Source organism: Tyto alba, unplaced genomic scaffold (assembly GCF_018691265.1).
Source record: "Tyto alba isolate M040663 unplaced genomic scaffold, T.alba_DEE_v4.0 Super-Scaffold_2, whole genome shotgun sequence".
Taxonomy (NCBI): Eukaryota; Metazoa; Chordata; class Aves; order Strigiformes; family Tytonidae; genus Tyto; species Tyto alba.
Window position 1 is genome coordinate 76,898,615 of NW_024881282.1, and position 20,503 is coordinate 76,919,117.

At 35.8% G+C, this 20,503-nt stretch overlaps 1 protein-coding gene across 8 annotated transcripts in view; it reads left to right on the forward strand.

Annotated features, from left to right (window-relative positions):
• The window catches only part of FBXL13 (F-box and leucine rich repeat protein 13), a 94,088-nt gene that overhangs the window by 10,545 nt on the left and 63,040 nt on the right, over positions 1–20,503 (forward strand). For 7 of the 8 annotated variants that reach the window (XM_042792862.1, XM_032996303.2, XM_032996307.2 and 4 more), the window contains 6 exons: positions 152–219; positions 1,925–2,079; positions 4,655–4,764; positions 6,312–6,407; positions 15,188–15,283; positions 17,739–17,874. In XM_042792862.1, the coding sequence (XP_042648796.1) occupies positions 152–219; positions 1,925–2,079; positions 4,655–4,764; positions 6,312–6,407; positions 15,188–15,283; positions 17,739–17,874 (661 nt within the window). The remainder of the gene's footprint in view (positions 1–151; positions 220–1,924; positions 2,080–4,654; positions 4,765–6,311; positions 6,408–15,187; positions 15,284–17,738; positions 17,875–20,503) is intronic. The other variant, XM_032996309.2, reaches the window with a different exon arrangement.

Genomic DNA, 20,503 nt, shown 5'->3' on the forward strand with positions numbered 1-20,503 from the left:
AATTATACTTGAACATTTGTCTCTTTAAAGTAGATACTTTCATTTGGACTAATCACTATGGAAAATACAAGATTTTGTATTTTTGTCTGATTTTTAAATATCGATAATACCGCACTGTTTTGTGTGCTAATGTCATAAATGATTTGCTTAGATGACTGAAGAATTATGTACCAAAGCATGGGACTTTTACAGCAGAAAATTAATGAAGGTGTATTTTGGGTAAGCATATGCATTTTACATATATCTCAGAAGCATTTTAGGAAAAATCTTTTACCAAAGCAATATTTATGTAGTTCCTTTGAGGAAGGAAAAAGTTTTCATTTTAATAGAACAATGTGAAGAGAGATTAGAAATTTAGATTTGGCTTTAATTTTCTTCAGCAATGTTACTCTGTGTTAAAACTAGTGAATTCTGAGTTTCTGCCTGTTCCAGACCTGAACAAAGTCCTTTGACATTTCTGTACTTTAATCCGCTCTGTTTACTGGGAGTATGGTAGTATACCCAGGAATAAAAGGATAATTTGCATTTGGGTATGAAAGTAAAAGATCTGCATTCTCTTCTGCTCTTTATTTTGTTTCCTTTATGCTTGGGATTAGGTAACTCATACTTCATGTAATCCAATTTTTCCTTTTAAAAATGGGGATAATATATAGATAAGTTTTAAAATACGATAATCACAATAAATAAACTTGTTAACTGTTTTTTTTTTTTGTTATAAGCATGTGTATCAAAATTTAGTGACCTTCCCTTTGGAATAGATAAGTTTGGGCTATTTTTTTTTGAAAAGCATACAATGCTAATTATATAGGAGGTACAACTTTGTTAGGAACACTGTTGTAAATCCTCACCAAGAATCACAGAACTGGTAGGGAGGTGAAGATTTTCAGGCTATACTGTAATTAGCCTTGGTGAACATTTGCCTAGGCTGTTTTTAGTCATCTTAAAAATCACAGGTGTTGGAGACATGACAACCTCTGCAGGCAGTTTATTGTAGTACTTCATAATCCTTTCAACTATAAATATTTTCCTAATACCTGAGTCTTCCTTGCTACAAGAGAAACCTCCCCCTCCCCATTCCCTTTTTGTCTTATATACCAGGGACATGGAAGATTATTCCTTTTTCCTTTAGATCAGCATTTTGAAGATTGCCTGAGCTAACAATTTTGTTTAATTATCACAGAAGTTGCACTGGAACAGTTGAATGTTCCATTTATCATTTCTCCCAACTGTATGAAATTAAATTATTATTTCTTTTTTTGAAATGAGAGAGATTTTGTCAAATGAAAGTAGTCATATAAAGTTGAATTTATTCAGTAGTTTTTCCAGCAAGTCAGATATGGAGAGATGTGTATTTTAACATATCGATGATGTACGATTCATTTGAAATACATTTTTTAGTATGAATCTAATTATTTCTCATTACTTAGCTTAGAAGACAAATGAGGTTTTTACCAAAGGTTAAAATTGTTAAGATATAAATTGAATTTGTAGTCTATTATATTAATTTTTATTTATATTGCCAAGAAAATGTAAATAGCACTTAATTAAATGCATGCATCTAGCACTTTTAAATTATTTTCTATAAACACTGAAATGTCCTCCCATAAATACAGATCTGTACATTAAAGTATAGCTGAAAGCAGCAGGAATATATGATGGTGGAAGCAAGCAAGTTCTTACTGCTCAATAGCGTAGAATATTATGAACAAATAGAAATTTTATTAAAATGAGTGAATGTATTACTCCTGAAAGATATTTTCAATGCATATTGTGTTTAAATTATAAATAACAACATTTCTATTCACAGGTTTATATTGTTGAGCTTGACTGCTTTGTGTTTTACAGCAAATTGCAGAGTTTTATAGGTTTTACTTCATTCTGGTTGGAAGCCATATTAAATTACTCATTCTGTTTTACAATTCAGAGGATGGATAAAATATAAACTGCTGAAAAAGAACAAAAGAAAAAAGGCAAAGCAAAATATGACTCTAGCAGTAGTCCACTATAACGTCCAAATATTAAGAGTTATTATACAGAAGTGGAGCACGTGGGTGCAGATTCACAAGGAAAAAATGACACGTAAGTCTATATAGCTGCTTTGCATAAGACAAAAAATACATGCTATATAAAATAAAATTATGCTGTCAAATTAAATATGCTTAGTCCAGCAATTTATCTAGCTATCTTTTTGCAGGATGCCATTCACTGGTTGACCTGTGGCAACTTGATGCCATGAATGCTGTGAGAGGCAGTTCCCTGTGTTCTTTGCTGGGACAGCTAGTATTGGTACTCTTCTGTAAAGACTTGAGCAGTGGTCCTGATGCAAATCAGGATTGGGAGGTATGAGGGAAATGAAGCGTATGTCAGAAGTACAGGTTGGAGTGAGTTGGGATGCTTTTCTGGGACATGAAGGGTACAGTGATAGGGATAAAACAGGAGGGATCACAGAGTTGGAGTCTTGGCTTAAGTTAGGAGGAATGCATGATGAGAGATGGGGCAGGAGTGAAGATCAAAATTTAAAAAGTCAGAAGAAAAAATAAATACTTTGTTCATTCTGCCTGAGACTGTGTTTCACAGATCCTGTGGGCATGTTTTTTGTAAATGTCTGCACACAGCAGGAGCTGTGGACATAGAAGCTGTTAGCCTGAGTTAACCCAGACAGAAGTTTCATAAAAATAAAGAATGGGCCAGAAGCACTACCTATAGCTTTGAGTTTGAGCTCAGGCAGTTGTGTACGACTCAAACATCGCTCTTGCAGAGCCAGAGGCAAGCTGTTGTCTCACTCCCCCTTGGCAGTTTTCAGAGACTTCATATTCTGTTTTATTCCTTTTATATTCTCCTCTAAATATTACTTTCAGCCAAGGCAGCTTTTGTTAATTTTAAATTCATGGAAGCAGAGGAGGAGACATCTAGAGGGCATAGTTACACAAGATATTTCCTTCCATGATAAAGCTGACATACAGAAAAACGCGATTCAGTCATTCTTGGCTGTGTGACTTTTTGTTGACTCTTGGCTAGTACCAGTATAACTGTTAGTGGGACTCTACTGTAAACAAGGTTGATGGAATGATAGAGAACTTACAAAAAAAAAAAAAAGTGCATAATTTTTTTCTTAAATAAGATTTGATCACTTTGGGGATCAGCTTATAGTAGAACTTTACTGTACTATGAACACAACCCATGAAGGGGTGATCTGTGGAAAAAATTCAACAGTGAACAGTGTGTTATGAGAAAGAATTAAAGGGACAGGTGAGTGGGCTGTTAGATCCTGATTGATGAAAGTCAGAGCAAATTAATGTATGTGTAGTTTGGACTTCCCTTGCAATCCTGAGTTTTTGCCTTCCTCCCTTGGGCAATGAAAATTTGATATTATTTTGTAGGCATTTGCTTTGCAAATATTTCCAGTTTCTGTACTTGTCTGGTTGTACAGCCTAAAAAGTTATTAAAGTTTGTAATTAAAGTGTACACTTATTAAAGTGTATAATTAAGAAATATCATACAATGTGTTCCCTAGAATACATAGTGTTTGAGCATTACTCAGGTAACAGGAAGTAGACTTAGGTTTATACTGTCAACATAGCATCTCTTGCTAGAATTGAGACACATTAATTAATTTTTTTTTTCCCAGAAACAAAAATAGATCTTAAATGTACCTTTATAATAATTTCAGTTGAATTTCAAGACACCCTTTTGTTAAAAAAATAGTAGATAAGTGATTCTATACTGTGCATTTAATATATCAAAAGTAACATTTTAATCCTTCTTTTGATAGTGAAGACTGCATGTCATACCAATCAAGCTTAGTCCTTGTCCATAAGATAGAATTTTATAGGGCTAAGCTACTTAAACAGCTGGATGTTCTTGAAAGTATCAAGAGTCTCTCAGCTCCCCTTGTGGCTTATTGCAGGTTTTCTTTACAAGTTAAATGACAAAATAAGAATTAACAGTGACTTAAATTTTTGCAGAAAATTGTACTTATTTTTATTTCAGTGGCTCTGAAGAACATTTTTTTGATTGCATTTGTAACACCTTTCACAAATAGAAGGACAGTTATAGTATTCCCCATGCTTTTTTTTTTTTTTTTTTGTGCTGGACTAAAGAATACTAAATTCCTTCCAAACTTTTCTTAAAAGTATTTTTTTAAAATGTTTATGTTAATTCATAATGAACACGTGATCTTTCATAACCTGTTTTACTGTTCCTTGTACGTTTAACTCTGGCGTAACACTTAGCACTTCACTTTACCGAATTTATTCTTACAACTTTTGACTTCTGTGCCATCTGAAACATGATTGAAGTTTTGTTATTGTATTTTATTTCGCTGAGGTCTGTATACATCTTGCACTTCCAGGATCTGTGAAATTATTTGGTAATTTGGTAGATCAAACTATAGATCAGTAACGTCTTATACACAACTCTGATAAACTGGAAATATGTCATGATTATGTCTTGACTGCTAACTTGAAATCCTATTACAACAGTCTTAATTATATCTATTGTAAAAAGTTGTTACTTATTTCCCTACAGAAGCTGAATTGAATAGCTATTTTATCGAAATGTAATTTGATAGACAGTCATTCATCTAAAGCATTTAAATGACAAACCTGTTCTTACTTGTGGTTCTCAAATTGGTTATAATTATGTATATTTTCAGTGGCAGTGAAGAGACTGCAACAGGTCATTAACAAAATATATTTAAATGCTGTCGTGAAAGCTTGGCATGCAGAGGCCCACAGTTCTTTGAAAACAAAGGCATATTTTGAGGTATGCAGTATAATACTTTAAATGTAATAAGCTCAGTGATTAAGATCAACTTAATTAATTCCAACTGTTATGGAGAAACAGCTCTGTCAATATTAAATGAAGGATTTTAATGTGCTACTAATAAAACTACTGTTTAGTACTTACGGTGTTATGGGAAGCAGATTATTACCTCTGCATTCTACAAAAGTTTGGTCATACCTTAAGCAGCAAAAGGGGATGAGTATTGTATTTTACCAGTGATCTAGCTGGCTTGGAACAGGTGGCTGATGTTTTAGGGGTAGTACTACCAGTTGAGATGATCATCAGTGAAGATGACACCTCTGGATTATTGTCACCAGAATCCAAGAGGTGTAGATTCCTACAGAGTGAGGAGAAGCCTCAGTTAGCTCGTCTCCTCCCCAAAAGTGTGGGGTAACCAAAATTGTGATCACCTGAGAGCAGGCAGCACATGGACAGCTCCATACGCCCGACTGCCAGCAGCCCTATGTGGTCTCACTGTGAAAACCAGGGCTCTTCTCATTTCTGGGAAGGTTTATGCTGCCAAGGAAGGGAATGCTGTAGCTTGGCGAGATGCTCAGCAGATACTGTGTGGGGAAGGGGAGAGATGAGAACTGTAAGACCCAGCTGCTGCTAATAGTGTGGGGGTTCCAAAAATCATGCTCACTGTCATGGTTTGAGCCTGGTCGGCAGCCAACCACCACGCAGCCACTCTCTCTCCCTTCTCTTCCAGCAATAAGAAGGGACAGAGAGCCAGGCTTGGAGTTCAAGATAGGACTGGGATGGGGAAAAATCCCCCTTTATGATCACGAGCAAAAGGCAGACTCGTTAGGGGAAGAAAAAAAAGAACATACATTTATTACAGACACTAACGATATGTAACAGAGTAGGGCAGTGAGAAGCATTGCCACATCTTGAGAACACCTTCCCCCCACCCCTCCCTTCTTCCCGGACCCAGCTCTGCTCCCAATATCTCTACCTCCTCCCCCAGTGGCACAGGGGCAGGGAATGGGGGGTGCTGTCAGTGTTGCCGCTTACTCCATCTTTGGTGGGGGGAGCTTCTGGAACTTCTTCCCCCTGCTCCATCGTGGTGCCCCTCTCACAGGAGCCAGTCCTCCACAAACTTTCTCCAACTGGAGTCCCTCCCACAGCTGCTTAAAATATCTTTCATGTAGTATATGTTGCTGGATACAATATAACACCAGAAAGATTTTAGTAGTGGCGCGTTTTGAAGACTTGTCTGAAAAATTTGCATGTGCTAATAGTATGTTTAAGTTGTATTGTGTGTACACAATGTTTTCGTTTGGAAATGGAGATGATCTTTGCTTCTGTATTGTGTTGCTACAATGCAAAATCATGAGATGCACCCTAAAACTATGATTATTCTCAGTAATAGCAGTTACAAATGTTCACAGATGTGTAACTATATGGGCACTTGAAAATATCTAGTTAACAAATTTAATTTTTTTTTTTAAATATTTTAATGTATTTGAAATTCTGAACCTGCAGTTAAGATAAACTTGTACTTCTCTTGTACCATCTTTTTTCAGAGTTTGGCAAATGGAAGTCAGAAAGACTGTTTTGAATCAAATGATCTTACTGTCAGATGTAAATCACACCATTTACCAGAAGCAGCCTTATTACAGGTTTGTGATAGTTGGTGTTCTTTTTAATTGTTAATATGTATATTTCATAAATGGTATATATCATGTTTTGTTGAAAAGGATGTGTTTGTGTGATGGAAAGGAAGGTTTCTGTTTACATTGTTCACTTTGAGTCAGGTGGAATCCTTTGAAGGATGTTAATGCTCTTCTTTCCTTCCGTGGCATGTGATCATGTTCTGCATCTCCTAACCTGACATTCAGAAGCTTCTTTGAGCTGAGACTGAAGGAGGAAGAGGGAGGCTCATAAAGGGAGAAAAAGAAATCAGAAAATGTTGAGCATGGGTTGAGAGTGGAAATCCTGAGACAAGTAAAGGGGTTTGTTTGCAGTGAATAGAAGCTCATAAGCGAAGCTTCAAATGTGATAGAAAGCAGTTCAGCTTCCTTAAAATTATAAAGAAGATTGTATGGACATTATGCAGCTCCTTAAGACAGAAAAACCTGCTAGGCCTGAAAGCAAGAGCAGAGGAGAGGAATCTACTGCAAGGGCACAGGGGGTAGAGAGAGATTTCTTTCCAAACATTTTTATTCGATGTGCTTAAATTTATTTGTTTGTTTAAAAGGTTTCTTTGTTCAGTATTGTTGTATCCTTACAAAATGTAACTTTAAAGAGTGAAAGCTGGTTAATGCGCTAACTTCCAGAAGGGAAGGTAGTTGTTCCCAGAAGGAAGAAGATGGATTTGTGGCACTATTTTAGAAAAAAGAACGGAATTATTAACTATTGGTTATGGGGCCCTCAGTTGTAGAGGCCAGTCTAACTAAATTATAGGTTGGTTACTGAAAATAATTGCCATTGAGGGATACATTGGAACTATTGCTAAAATGTTTTCATTTAATCTTCTAATATATAAGCTTTAATTTGTCCTATCATATTTTTTCATTAATTTAACATTGTAAAAACACTACAGTGATATTTTAGAAAAGCATGATATGTTTTTCTTTTTAATAGTATGGACTATAATAAACTCAAAATTCTGTTTTTATCCCATAAAGATTAAAACCCAAATGCAGATACCTAATTTTAAGCATCTGCATGATGCCACTGATGTCACAGGAAACTTGAATCTGTAAGCTAAATCGTGTACATAGTTTACAGACCTTACTCATTAAAAATACAGCATGCTTTAATTCTTCTTGATGTTATCGATATGGATTCCACTGGTGGTGCATAAGGTCTTCATGGATGTGAGACTGGTTTATTTTGACTTAGGTCCATCAGTGAGGTTTTGTCTGTGCTATTTCCTTAGTCCTGGCTCATTCAGTAGCCAGAGAACTTCTGCTATCAGATGATTCAGATATGGGCCCCTTGCAGCAGCATTAGTATCTCTCCTAAAGAATTTGGGAGTCATAATACTCATACTTCTTGATTACTAAGACATTGATAAAAGTTAAGGAAGAACCTCTAGTATGAACCTCTTCTTCAGAAGCAGTACACTCAAAAGGGACTGTTCCTCCCATACAAGTGTAGACACCACTAAAACAGAAAGATGAATTTACTGTATGAGTAGCAGAATGACCAAAATTTGATCTACAGTGCTACCTTCCAATGTTCTCTTTCCTAATAATATTATACACTACAATAATATTATATATAAAAGAAAGTATTATGTAAGAGTGTGTGTGTATGTTTTTATATCTATATATATATCAAAGATAGTATGATAGCATACATGTGTCCATACCTATCAAACTTGTCATACCTATAAATTAATAATTGAATTATTCAAATTTTCAGGAATTCTGAGGTTGGTAGTAGTATCCTTTCCTTATTAAAACCCCTGAAATAGTGTAATCTTTTTGTTAGTACTGTAACAAACAATATTGACAGTATCATTCCTTTTTTTTTTTTTTTTTTTTTTAGCTTGGGAGAAATTTGTTTATTTTATCTTAGTCTTTGAGCTTTGTTTTTTTGATATCCAAACTATGAGCTCAAAATATAGTGACATTTTAAGATATCCTTGTAGGTTGCCCTTTTTTGAGGTCTCATTATGTCCATAGTTACATGTGCTGCTGTCACAAAGAATCAGATCTCACATACATAAAGATTATGCACATGAAAACCAGAATCCAGATATTAACATATCAAAAATGATAGCTATTCTGAGGTATGTAGCCATACTTTTTGATTAAGGCTCCAGAGCAGCTGTAAAAATACATTATATGATTTTCTCTTCTGTTTATACATAAATTTAATTTTATAGCCTATATAAATTAAATGTACTGTTAAGTGCTACTTTAGTGGCTTAACAGAAAATACTGATGTCTTCCATTTCTAGAGGAATTCCAGCTCTGAGGTCTGGAGCTGAAAAGGAAGGAAGTGTGCCAGTTTAGATTTTACATCATACTGTAGATTTTAAAGTGCATTTATGAGGAGAATGAAGTAGGAAGTGAGGATTCTACTGATTGGAATAGGAAATAATAATCTAAAGATCAAGAAAAAGAAAATTGCATAATTCAAATATGAAGCCATATTTCTGTGATCCATATATAAATATGTCATTGTAGGAGGAAGAATTATTTTTGCTTGTCTGTATTTAAATGGAATTTGCATATCTAAAATCCAAATCCAAAAGCTACAGTTAAAGCAATTCTATGTCATAAAAGAAATCAAAGCAAATTATATCATTGCAGTCAAAAAAACCAAGAGGTAATAAAATAAACAGCAATAGGGAAAGGTGAATATATTAGTCAATGTTAGTAAAATCTGCACGCTAGTAATGACAGTGTTGAGTTTTTCACTAGAGTGTGATCAATATCTGTTGGATTTTCAGGAAACAATAAATAACATTTTCTAGTATTTTCAAATCTGCTGATTAATTAAAAAGATCTTTCATTAGCAGTATGCCCATTCAGGAATATGCCTTTTTTGTCACAGTTGTTTTTGTGTGACCGAGCACACAGATGAAGATAAAGAAATGTAAAAATCCTGCATCTTAAGCAATATACATATTATATAGCTTTGTATTCCTAAAGACAAGATGTACAGACCAGTTTCTGTACACCTTTTCACATACTTCTATATGTAATATTTGCTTGTTCATTGAACTGAACCAAATGTAGCTTTCTTATTTGCATGTCATAAATAATTTTAAAGTCTTTTTTTCAGTCCTGTTTTCTTATGACTGAGTCCTGTTATTTCCCCCTCTTTACAGCACAGGAAAATAAAAAGCTTTTAATATATAACGTGATATTATTTCTTGGAGGAACCTATGCTCCAGTTCACTAAAGGATTTAGAAAAATAAGCTTAGTTAGGAATTTATCACATAGATCTAAAATAGAGATCCTTAAAATTATCATTCAGTATTATTTAACTGTGAAAATGCCCAAGGTTTCAATATTCAAGTTCCTCAGAACTTGAAGTTTTGCTGAGGATCTTGGACCCATAATTAAAATTGGAGAGAAGCTGTCCCAACTTTCCTGTTACTCTCATTTCTTGCCCCAGCACTGTTCTCCTCTTTGTGTTTATTACAGTGATTTATATGAACCACATCAGGTAACAGATCTATCTGAAAAATTTTCTTCCATTTTCTTCATTTCTGGATCAGTCGAATCATTTCCTTAATCCAGCTCATTATGTGGCTGCACGAACAGTTGTTTGGGTACAGAGGAGGAGATGGGGAACAAGTGGTGGGGAATGGGTGACCCAAGGGTGGATCTGCCTGATTTTGCAGGTGCGGGGTGCTCACTGAACTCAGTGCCTCAAGGCTAAACGTGCTGAGATATGTCAGTGAAACAGCTCTCTGCCTTTCTAGCCAAAGAGTCCACAGGCAGGTTTAGAGCATACAGGGTGTAGCAGCTGCTGTTGGTTTTCTTCAAAGTGTAATTGGAGAAGGAAATATTGGTGCCTTCCTTTTAGGCATGATTTAAAAAATTGGTCCCTTCACCATCTGTGGGGAGATCTGAGTTAAATTCTTGCCTTTAACAAAGAGGTTGAAACCCCTGTCACTGCTCTGAAGGCTGCACCAAGCACGGAGCTGTAAACTGGCAGTTTTCACACAGAGTAAGGCAGAGATAGGGGGAGGTCTTTTTGGGGAGCCTCCTCATACACCCCAGGAGGAGAAAGAATCCTCCCAGAATTTTATCCAATCCATCCTCTCCCCTCTTTTCTTGTCTGTTCCCACCCTGCTCTACTAACACCCCGCCCAAAAAAGAAGAAAACAAAACAAAAAAAAACAGAAGAAAAACAACAAACAAAGAAACCCCAAACAAAAGCCCCAAATCTACCAACTTCTGTCTTTAACAGAATGAACAAGAATAACATTACTCCGAGAGATTAAGGACATAGGTTTGGCATATAGATGAAGACAGTAGCTGAGGCAAGAACAGCAGGGGTTTTTGTGTTAACTGGCTGGTATGCTAGACCTCCCTCTTTTTTTGTGTGTGTAGTGGTGAGACAAACTGAGCCGTCGTGGGGTATGCTGTGGTTGCTGTCATATACAGGGGTACAGAAGTTTCCTCTTTTTCCTAGGGATCTATCCCAAAAGAAGTTGGGCTAGAGGGAATGGGAGCTGATTCTCTTGGGTTATGTTGGGGTAGGGAGGGTTAAGAACTGGGATCAACTAAAGAATAGCAGCAGCAGTGCAGGGATTTGGGGAGGGGTGAATGGAAGCATCCAGGGCTGGGAAGCACCTTCTGGAGGGTCACCTTCAGGGCGCGAGCAAGAGAACAGGCTGAGCCAGCTGTGCTGAAAGTAGTTTTGCAAGTATTTTTTGTGTATGAGGGATAAGTCATGCAAGTTGTTACATATGTGGGCTGGAAGCTAGAGCTGTGGCTCATCGGGGCAAGCCAGAAAATAATGGCTTCATTTATGTGTAAAGTGCAGATGGAACAAAAATTATTACAGAAAAGCAGGAAGCCCACTGAAATGTTTTCATTTTGTATTTAAAATAAATGCAGCTCCCTTGATCCAGAGAAAAGTGCAAATCTATGTGACTGCCACCTGGTTTCTTTTCTTGAGCTGTCACTATTTTATTCAATATGGAAAGTGCAAAAAGAGCTCTTCTCTTTACTGGCACAGACCCACCAGCTGAGTCCTAACCATTTGCTGCAGAAAGGCAGAGCTTCCCCCTTCCCTCCCTTCCCTCCTTTCCCTCCCTTCCCTCCCTTCTCTCCTTTCGTCCCTCTCCCTCCCTCTCTCCCTTTCCCTTTCCCTCTTCTTTTCCTTCTTTTTCTCTTGTTTCCTTTCTGTCTTCTTTCTTCCCCTTTGTGGATCCTCATTCTCTCTTTTTGATGCATCCGGTATGTAGATGCAATCTCTTTGAACAGGAGATTGTTACTGGGTGCTGTCTCCTCCAGGCCAAATCTCTATTTGCTCTGAGCATTCACAGACTGTGGAAAATAAAGCATGCCTGGACTTCTCAAAGTTTTGGAATTTATGATAAGGAGACTTTATTGTCTCTGGCTCTGTAGATGATATTTGGCAGTGGATCATTTCCAAATCACAGAGTATTTAGTAAATATAATTATTAGTATGCTATAATTTATTGCAGCTTTGTGTTCTGCTCCTGTGCAAAAAAATATGTGTCAGTTTGTATTTACTTTTGGGACAAGATCTGTTCTCAGGGCCAGCTGGAAACCATTTGCTTTGCAAATAGGTTTCCTAAAAAAGTCGGTGGTACCACAACACCCTAATAGTAAGTTATTGAGAGAAAATGATTGCTGTGCTTTAAAGCTGGGAACTGTGGTCTTGACCTAACATGAAATAAATGTTTCAACAGGCCTTTCCAGAACTGAAAATTCAAAAGGTTACTAGCAAGAGAGTGTCAAATTAAAAGCCTTGCTTTTGTTCTTCAAATATGAAACTAAACACTATTAATGAATAGTAATACAGTCAATATTTTCTTTCTCATTCTAACAAGTCATATAGTTCCATTTATTCAAATACTTTTTGTGAACTGTGCCAAAATTCTTTAGAGTATTAAATTAGATTGAGTTTTGAAGTTAAGGAAATAATCCACATGTCCAAATTAAACAGACTTCTGATTAGAGAAACCTGTGATGTATCCAACTATAATTTTCATGGGATGCAAGTCTTTGAAGGGATTGGGTGTACAGAAGGAATTTGCTACTGAAAAGAGCCTACACATTTCAGTCCTTTAAAAAAATCTTTTTAAGTACTCAACTGCATTTTGAACCACCTAAATATCTTTAAAATGTGTATAGCTGTAGCAAGCTCCCCGTGTTCCAGAAAAAAAACATAAAGCTGGAAAACCTGATTTTTTAAATTGTTTTAAGTAGTTTATATAAATTGAAAACAGACAGCTTGTGGGACAGCAACATATTTTGAGGAACAAGTGAATTCCTTGAATGTATTGCCTATGCAATTAAATGCTAGTGGTAGAAGATACATTGTCTGTGATTTTCCTACCTGATTTGTCCTCTTATAGCTAAACAAATTAGAGCCTTTGGATAGCTTCTATAGGTTGAAACATAAAATCTTTTTAAATCCTGGTAGAATACTCTTGAAATTTCCGCTTGTTTCTTATAAGTGAACTTAATCTCTGTGATAAAAATGGGTTCTAGCTGATATGTTTTTCAATCCTGTTCATTTCAGTAGAACTACACAGAATATAAATCAGGATAGAAGTTTCTCTTAAGGAAGGAATATTTCCTTCAGTGAAACATCTTTTTTATTAGAACATCCCTTTTTGATTCTAACAGTTTTATAGTGATTCATTTATTATAAAGCAAATTTCATTATAACCAAGATAACCTGTGCTAATCCATACACTCTACACTTACACAGTCACTCTTTCTTCACTCCTTAGCTATGCTGATTACCAGAAGTGAAACAAAGTTTGCAATTATTTCCTTACTTTTACAAAGGCTTTATGTGTATTGTTTCTGACTACAACACTCCTTTGAGTTTCAAAGTCTCTATTTGACTCAAGATTTCTCTTGTGTCTGTGTAGTTTGAGTGAACTCTGTACAGAGTATGTGTTCATTTTTCTGGCTCATATTTCAAATCATACTTCATATACTGCTATAATGAAACCAAATTTTATGGAATGCATTATTATATGGAAAGTTGTGTAACTAATATGGAAATACTCTTCTATAAAACACACTGGTGTCTTTTCTATGTTTCTTTTCTGAAATCTTAATAGTAAGGTACATATCTTAAGTGCTAAGCTCTTTGAAAATGTGTATTAATAAAAATTCATCCTCTATGACAAGTTGTGGGATAAAATTAGAAATTTCTTTTTGTATTTCTGCTATCAGCCAATTACTGTACCAGGTTTAAACTGTTGCCATTGATGTATTACTGTGCACTTATGAACATAATTACGTTACAAGCATAAAGTTTTCCTTCTATAAAAATTGCTTTAGAAAAAGTGATATGGGATTTGGTTAACCATGTTCCTTTCAGCTGGTTTCCTTTTCAAACTTAGAACTGCACATTTTAAGTGTTGCGTTTCATATCAGGTATTTATATTTTAACATATGATGTAGTAATTCTGTTCTGCAAATGATTATGGATATGGGAGTTTTTAGTATGTAAATAATCCAGCTGTTTTACATAAAATTCTGCATATGCAGTTTGTCTTTGAGTCTTAAATGCATTTTATATTTTCAGATGGTTATAATATAATGCATATTTGCTTCTATAGCAAAGACATTACATTTTACTGTATTTTCCCTCGTTTCATTTTACCAAGTTTCTTCTAAGATGAAACATTAACATTCTGTTGGCAGAAATACTGTTTGACACTTGGTCATAAAAATGGCAGGTGAGGAGCTATGGCAGAAGCTTGCCAAATGTTATCTTCATTCAGTCTCTTACTTTTATGGCCTGAGATTACTATATCTAAAATTATCTACAAGAACAAGACTTTTCTGGAATGCTATAATTTAATTTTTCAAAATGTTCCTTAGTGGTATCAGTATAGTTTAGAATATTTAACTGTATAAAATGAGCTATCAGTATAATGTTTATATTTTTTCACCCATAATACAACACATTGACTTTAATATTCTGAGATTAAAGATTTATAGATATATTTATCTATATAGGTTGCCATATAGGGGCCTTCCAGTACCTAAAGGGGGCCTACAGAAAAGATGGGGAGGGACTCTTTATCATGGGATGTAGGGATAGGATGAGGGATAATGTCCTGAAAGATGTTTTAAGTTTCAAAGATTTAAACCAAAAGTTTAAGTTTTAAGCTGGAAGACGGTAGCTTTAGATTAGATATAAGGAATAAATTATTTACTGTGAGGGTAATTTCATTAATTTCATATTAAAATATGAAATGTAATTAAATTAAAATTAAACTATTAGATTTAATTAGTTAAATTCTACTATATTAGTAGAATTAAAAAGACCTCTAAAGTTGAAACTACAGAAACTCTTCATAGGTAGTTTAAAGTTGAATTTAGAAGTACTGTATTTAGTCTACAAATTATATTGTCTCAAATAGGTTTAAGAGAAGTGTTTTAACAAGTGTTGTTTTAATATAAGTGAAATTAAACTGCTGATAGTCTATGAAAAATCTTCTTTTGCAACATCCCTGTCGTTCTCCATCACATCTTGAATTTATGAGCTTTTAAGCAAAGCTGTATTTTCATACTCTTTGTTAAGGCTGTTAATGAGAGTAATTACTGACATTCTGCTACAACAGGTATGCTTAAACTCCTAAGAAAGAAGTATTTAATTTAAAAATAGCTCTGGTTGTTTAGGATAGGTGAATATGTATCATTTAATACAGCAGTGCTTCTTATTGATTAATTATTAATATCATATATGTCTGTTTTTCTGATGTAGGTTTTCCGTTATGTAAATTTAGTTGATCTGGCAACATGTGCTCAAGTTAGCCAAACATGGATGCTGCTAACTCAGAACAGTTCATTATGGAGTGATGTAAGTAAGATAATCACTTCCAATATTTTATTTTAATTTTATTAGTTTTTAAAAAGTGAGGCAAGGAGGTAGTTTACTTTAAGAATGTTAAATATTTAGGATAAAAGTTTTATCCCGGAATATGACTTGTTCTACTCAGCTACATGAATTAAAAAAATAAGAAAAACTCAGATGAAGTTGTCTGTGGTATATCATTATAAAATCAGTGGAACTGAAAGAGAATTGGCCACAAAGGCTTGGCTATAGCCCACTAAATTTAGATAGTCAAGTGAGGTGACTTAGTCTCCTAGATAATCTAAATATATGACTACTGTGGAAGGAGAACTGTAAAGTCAGTTACAGATACTCCGAGACTACTTGTATTTGCTCTAGAGAGACTCTTGTCATCCCTGGAACAAGTGGTACAGACCATCTCACTTCCATACTCATGCACCCTTCAGAGTTGTTGAGGTGATCACTGTGTCTCCAGAGCTCATGTCAGTGCCCAAGGTACTGTGTTGTTTCTTCTACCTTAGCAGTTAAATTCCCTAGCACACACATTTCAGTCAGCTTGTTTTCTAATGCACATTTTGTGATCATGCTAGCATGGTCTGTTTGGGGCCACACCTGAAATAGCTACTCTTTGCCTTGAACTTAAAAATACAGTCACACAGCTCATTGCTATTGCCTTCAGTAGTGCTCTTGACAGGGTCCAGCAAGAGTAACCAGGGTCAAGCACCCACCAGAGCCTACCAGACAGCCCTGTAGTGAAGAAACATCTCCAAGGTCTCGTCAGGAAGTGAAGTCCATGAGTGAGGGTCAGGGTCAGCCAGACACATGACTGGACACAGACGTCCTTAAAGTGTTGTTCAAGCAAAAACTCAGGCCAAGTACATGAGCTTAAGGGCAGCTCTGAAGCCAAGTGGGGAAACCCCTAACAAGATTTCTCCAGTTCTTTCACAATGAACTGTTTTTGCAACAGTCTTATCCAAGGTTACACTGATGCGCCACGCAGAAGCTGACCTTGGACTCAAGTAGCTAAACCCCTGAGGAAGGAAGAGGTGGCAAAGCCTGTTGATGAACCCAGGGCCCTGACACTAGGCCCCTCTCTCCCACTTAAAGAGATCCATTTGGGATCCAGAAGGTGAAGAGAGTTGTGCCTTCTGAGGCCGAGAAGATATCTGAATTTAGGTCTCCCAAATACACTGTTCTGTCCCCTGAGTGGGACACAGGCTGTAGTTCCCAGGTAGCTACAGACATATATCTGCCTTCTTGACTGAGGTAAAGAAGTTCTGGAAGGCTCAATAATGCTGCTTGCATGTCCTACTGTGTGGTTCTAGGCAGCTGCCTGTTCACTGTGGGAGTTTCTTTAAATTGACCACCTGATAGCTTAGCTGTCATGTATATTTTGCAGAATCTCTGCGCAGATTTGAGTTGTATCTACCCTGGGCACCAATGCCTAAAAGACTGCAGTGACCAGCTTGTAGATTTCTGGAGTCTTTGTTAGGTCTAGTCTTAAGTTACTCTGATGAACTAATGATCTTAATGAAACTAGTATTAAAATTTTTGATAATTTTAATCTAAGAAGAACAAAATCCTAATAAAAAACCGAAAAACTGGAAAAAGTTCTGAACTTTTCACTTCCTGATACTGTAACCACTTCCAAACATTCTGCATAGAAATAACAGTGATTGATTTTTTAAAATATTGTTTAATAAACTTGTATTGTGAAATGTACAACAAATAGGTGCGGTATATCTGTAGCAGATTATATAAAAGGGAAAAAAAGCATTTTCTGGCTCTTTTATAAATAAATTTAAGGAAGGCATGAAAAATTCTTCTCAAAAAAAGGAGATATTTCTTATTACATATTTGTAAGTTGACTTTTCTGCTTTTTTTGAAACACTCTGTAGATAGACTGTTAAAACTATTTTCTAGTAGCTTTTGTTAAAACTTCTTAAATGTGAACTTTTGACAAATACTAAGAAAAAATATGATTTTAAAGATCTAGATATCCGCAGCCTACAGCTTAAATCACTTAAAAGATTCTTCTACTAAAACTAAGGTGTAGGTTACATATTCTTGGTACATTGATGTATCATCAGACCATTAATGAGAAAAAAATCTTTAGCACCTTTAGGTTTTTATACATATTAAAGGGAAAAAATAAAGTAAATATTCAAGTCTGACAATTTTCTTTACACATAATATTCTGACATGCCATATTTCATCAGTACGATACTTGCCTCAGCTTCATAAATACTGTAGACACATGCTTCCTCTACATTTAACTATTTTTAGTCAGCGGTCTACAATTTTTATATATGTAATACACAGACATTTCTGTGTTTTCCAGACTATTGATTCAGTGTTTACATAGAACTTCATATATTTACTACCGATTTTAATTATGTGCATTTTGTATGTACTACCTATTTTTAGTACTGAATTATATCTCCATTTTTTAAATGCTTAGATCAATTTTTCATCAGTGAAGCATAAAGTTCAGGACCAAACAGTAGTAAATATTTTGCAGAAGTGGCGTCCGTATGTGTTAAGTTTGAATCTTCGAGGTTGCTATTCTCTTCACTGGACTAGTTTTAAAAGTATCAGTAAGTATTACATGTATTTTTAAAATGTTAATTCTGTCTTTAATCTGTGTCTTCCCTCTGTGCTTTGCTGTTGTCCCATTTTACTGCCTATATTCTTTATATGTCCAGCCCTAATGAAGCAATGTGAGTATGAGATCTGTAAAATTAAATGCAGCCCCCATTCCTTCATTACAGTCTTCAGGCCCAGCGATAACCATATGACTGAACATTGCTAGAATGCCATAGAATGATTTATATTATGTGTGAAATGTTGTAATATGACAAATAAGATTGGGATGCAAACACATGCTTAAATATATCAGAATGCCAGAATCCAACTCTACTGAGATAATTATCACAGAATCACAGAATGGTTGAGCTTGGCAGGGACCTCTGGAGGTCATCTGGCCCAAACCCCCTGCTCAAGCAGGGCCACCTACAGCAGGTTGCTCAGGACCCTGTCCAGACAGTTTTTGAATATCTCCCAATGATGGAGACTCCAGAGCCTCTCTGGGCAACCTGTATCAGTCACCCTTATAGTAAAAAAGTGTTCTCTGATGTTTGAGTTTGTGGCAATTGCCTTATGTCTCCTCTGTCACTGGGCACCACAGAAAGAGCCTAGCTCCATCTTCTTTGCACCCGCCCTTCAGGTATCTATATACCTTGGTAAGAACACTCAGCCTTCTCCAGCTGAGCAGTTGAAGCTCTCTCAGCCTTTCCTTATAGGAAATAGGCTCCAGTCCCTTCATCATTTTTTTTACTTTATGTTGGACTCTCTCCAGTATGTCCATGTCTGTCTTGTACTGGGGAGCCCAGAACTGGACACAATACTCCAGGTGTGGCCTCACTAGTGCTGAGTAGAGGGGAAAGATCACCTTTATTGACCTCCTGGCAGCACTCCTAATGCAGCCCAGGATATCATCTGCCTTCTTTGCAGCACAGGCACATTGCTGACTCATGTTCAACTTGGTGTCCACCATGACCCCCGGGTCCTTTTCCGCCAAAATGCTTTCTACCTGGGCTGCCCCCAGCACATACTGGTGCCTGGTGTCATTCCTCCCCATGTGCAGGATTTTGCCCTTGCCCTTGTTGAACTTCATGGGGTTCCTGCAAGCCCATGTCTTCATCCTGTCAAGGTCCTTCTGGATGGCAGTATGACCCTTTGGTTTATCATCCATGGCTCCCAGTTTGGTGTCATCTGCAAACTTGCTGAGGGTACACTCTATCTCAGCATCCAGATCATTAATGAAGATGTTAAACAGGACTGGACCCAGTATTGACCCTTAGGCTATACCACTAGCTACTGGCCTCTAACAAGAGGCTCACAGACACACACACACACATAATTAAAAAACAAAATAAAAAATCCAAGCATTGTCCAAGATGTTAATGTGATGTTCAAATTTTAGCACAAATAATAGGTACTTCATTCTACTGCCAAAACAGAGTCCCTCTGGATGCAGAAAAGCATCTTAGTCCTTCCTGATATGTGTAGAAGTACATGTGACCATGCAATCAGAGGTTAATTCCCTTCAAGACAGCATTTTGCAATAGTTTCAGGTCAGTAATCTTTTTCTCAATGCAGTTTTATGCTCCACTAAGCAGTGCAGTGGACAGGAAAAATAAAAGCCTTTATGATCAGTGTTAGAGGTTCAGTGCTAGCTGTGAAAGTGTAATTGATTTGTTAGGGATGGCCTTCATCCTGTTATTCAGCCATTTTATCATGGAGAGTGTTAAAACATCTTAGTTGTGTTTTCATGAGAAAAAACTCTTCTGCTACAACTAGACAAGATCCCAGGAGAAATTTTTTATTCCTGGCACAGCTTTACTTCAGTATTTCTCAAGCAGGAGAATGTGACTGATTGACTCTTTTCTAGCCTACACTTTAATCGAATGCAAATGCATAAAAAAAAAAAAGAAAATGTTTTTATTTTCCAAATAAAAAGTTTAATTTTGATGTTTTGAGACTATAATGCATTTATTATTTAATCAGATAAAACATGATTGAAATTGTTGATGCAGTCTTGAACAATTTCGGTGTGTTTTATTTTAGAAAGTGACTGTAATTATGGGTGAGAACAATTTACTCTCTAGAGTGGTGACAGAAAAGAACAATTGGCCAAGAATAAAAAGTATATTTGATTATGGTCTTGGCTTTTAAATCACAGGATAAAATAACACTCGCAGTGATATCAGTATGCAAGTTGTTTAGTGAAGCAATTTAATTTAATATTGCAATGAACTTTGGCAGCTAATAAAGAAAGCAAGCCAAAATAAATCATACACAGCCACGTCGCCTCCATTATGATGGCTGTACTTAGAAATGTTAAATCCTTTTATGATTTTATTTTCCTTATGTATTTGAGTACAAAACTAAAAACATAGTAATGTTTATTGTGTTTAAAGCTGAAAACATGTAAGGAACAGTTGCATTTGAATTAAATTTTATACACACACTTCCTTTTCTATCACATTGCTTAACTTTTATCTAGTTAAAATAATCTAATTTAGAAGTATCAGTATTTTGATTATATCAGTTGGAATATCAGTATGTTGATTGCCATCCATTTCCATTTATCTTACATATCAAAGATCCTAAATTTGTGTATTTACATTAAATTTGTATTTAAATACATTAAATTTGTATTTA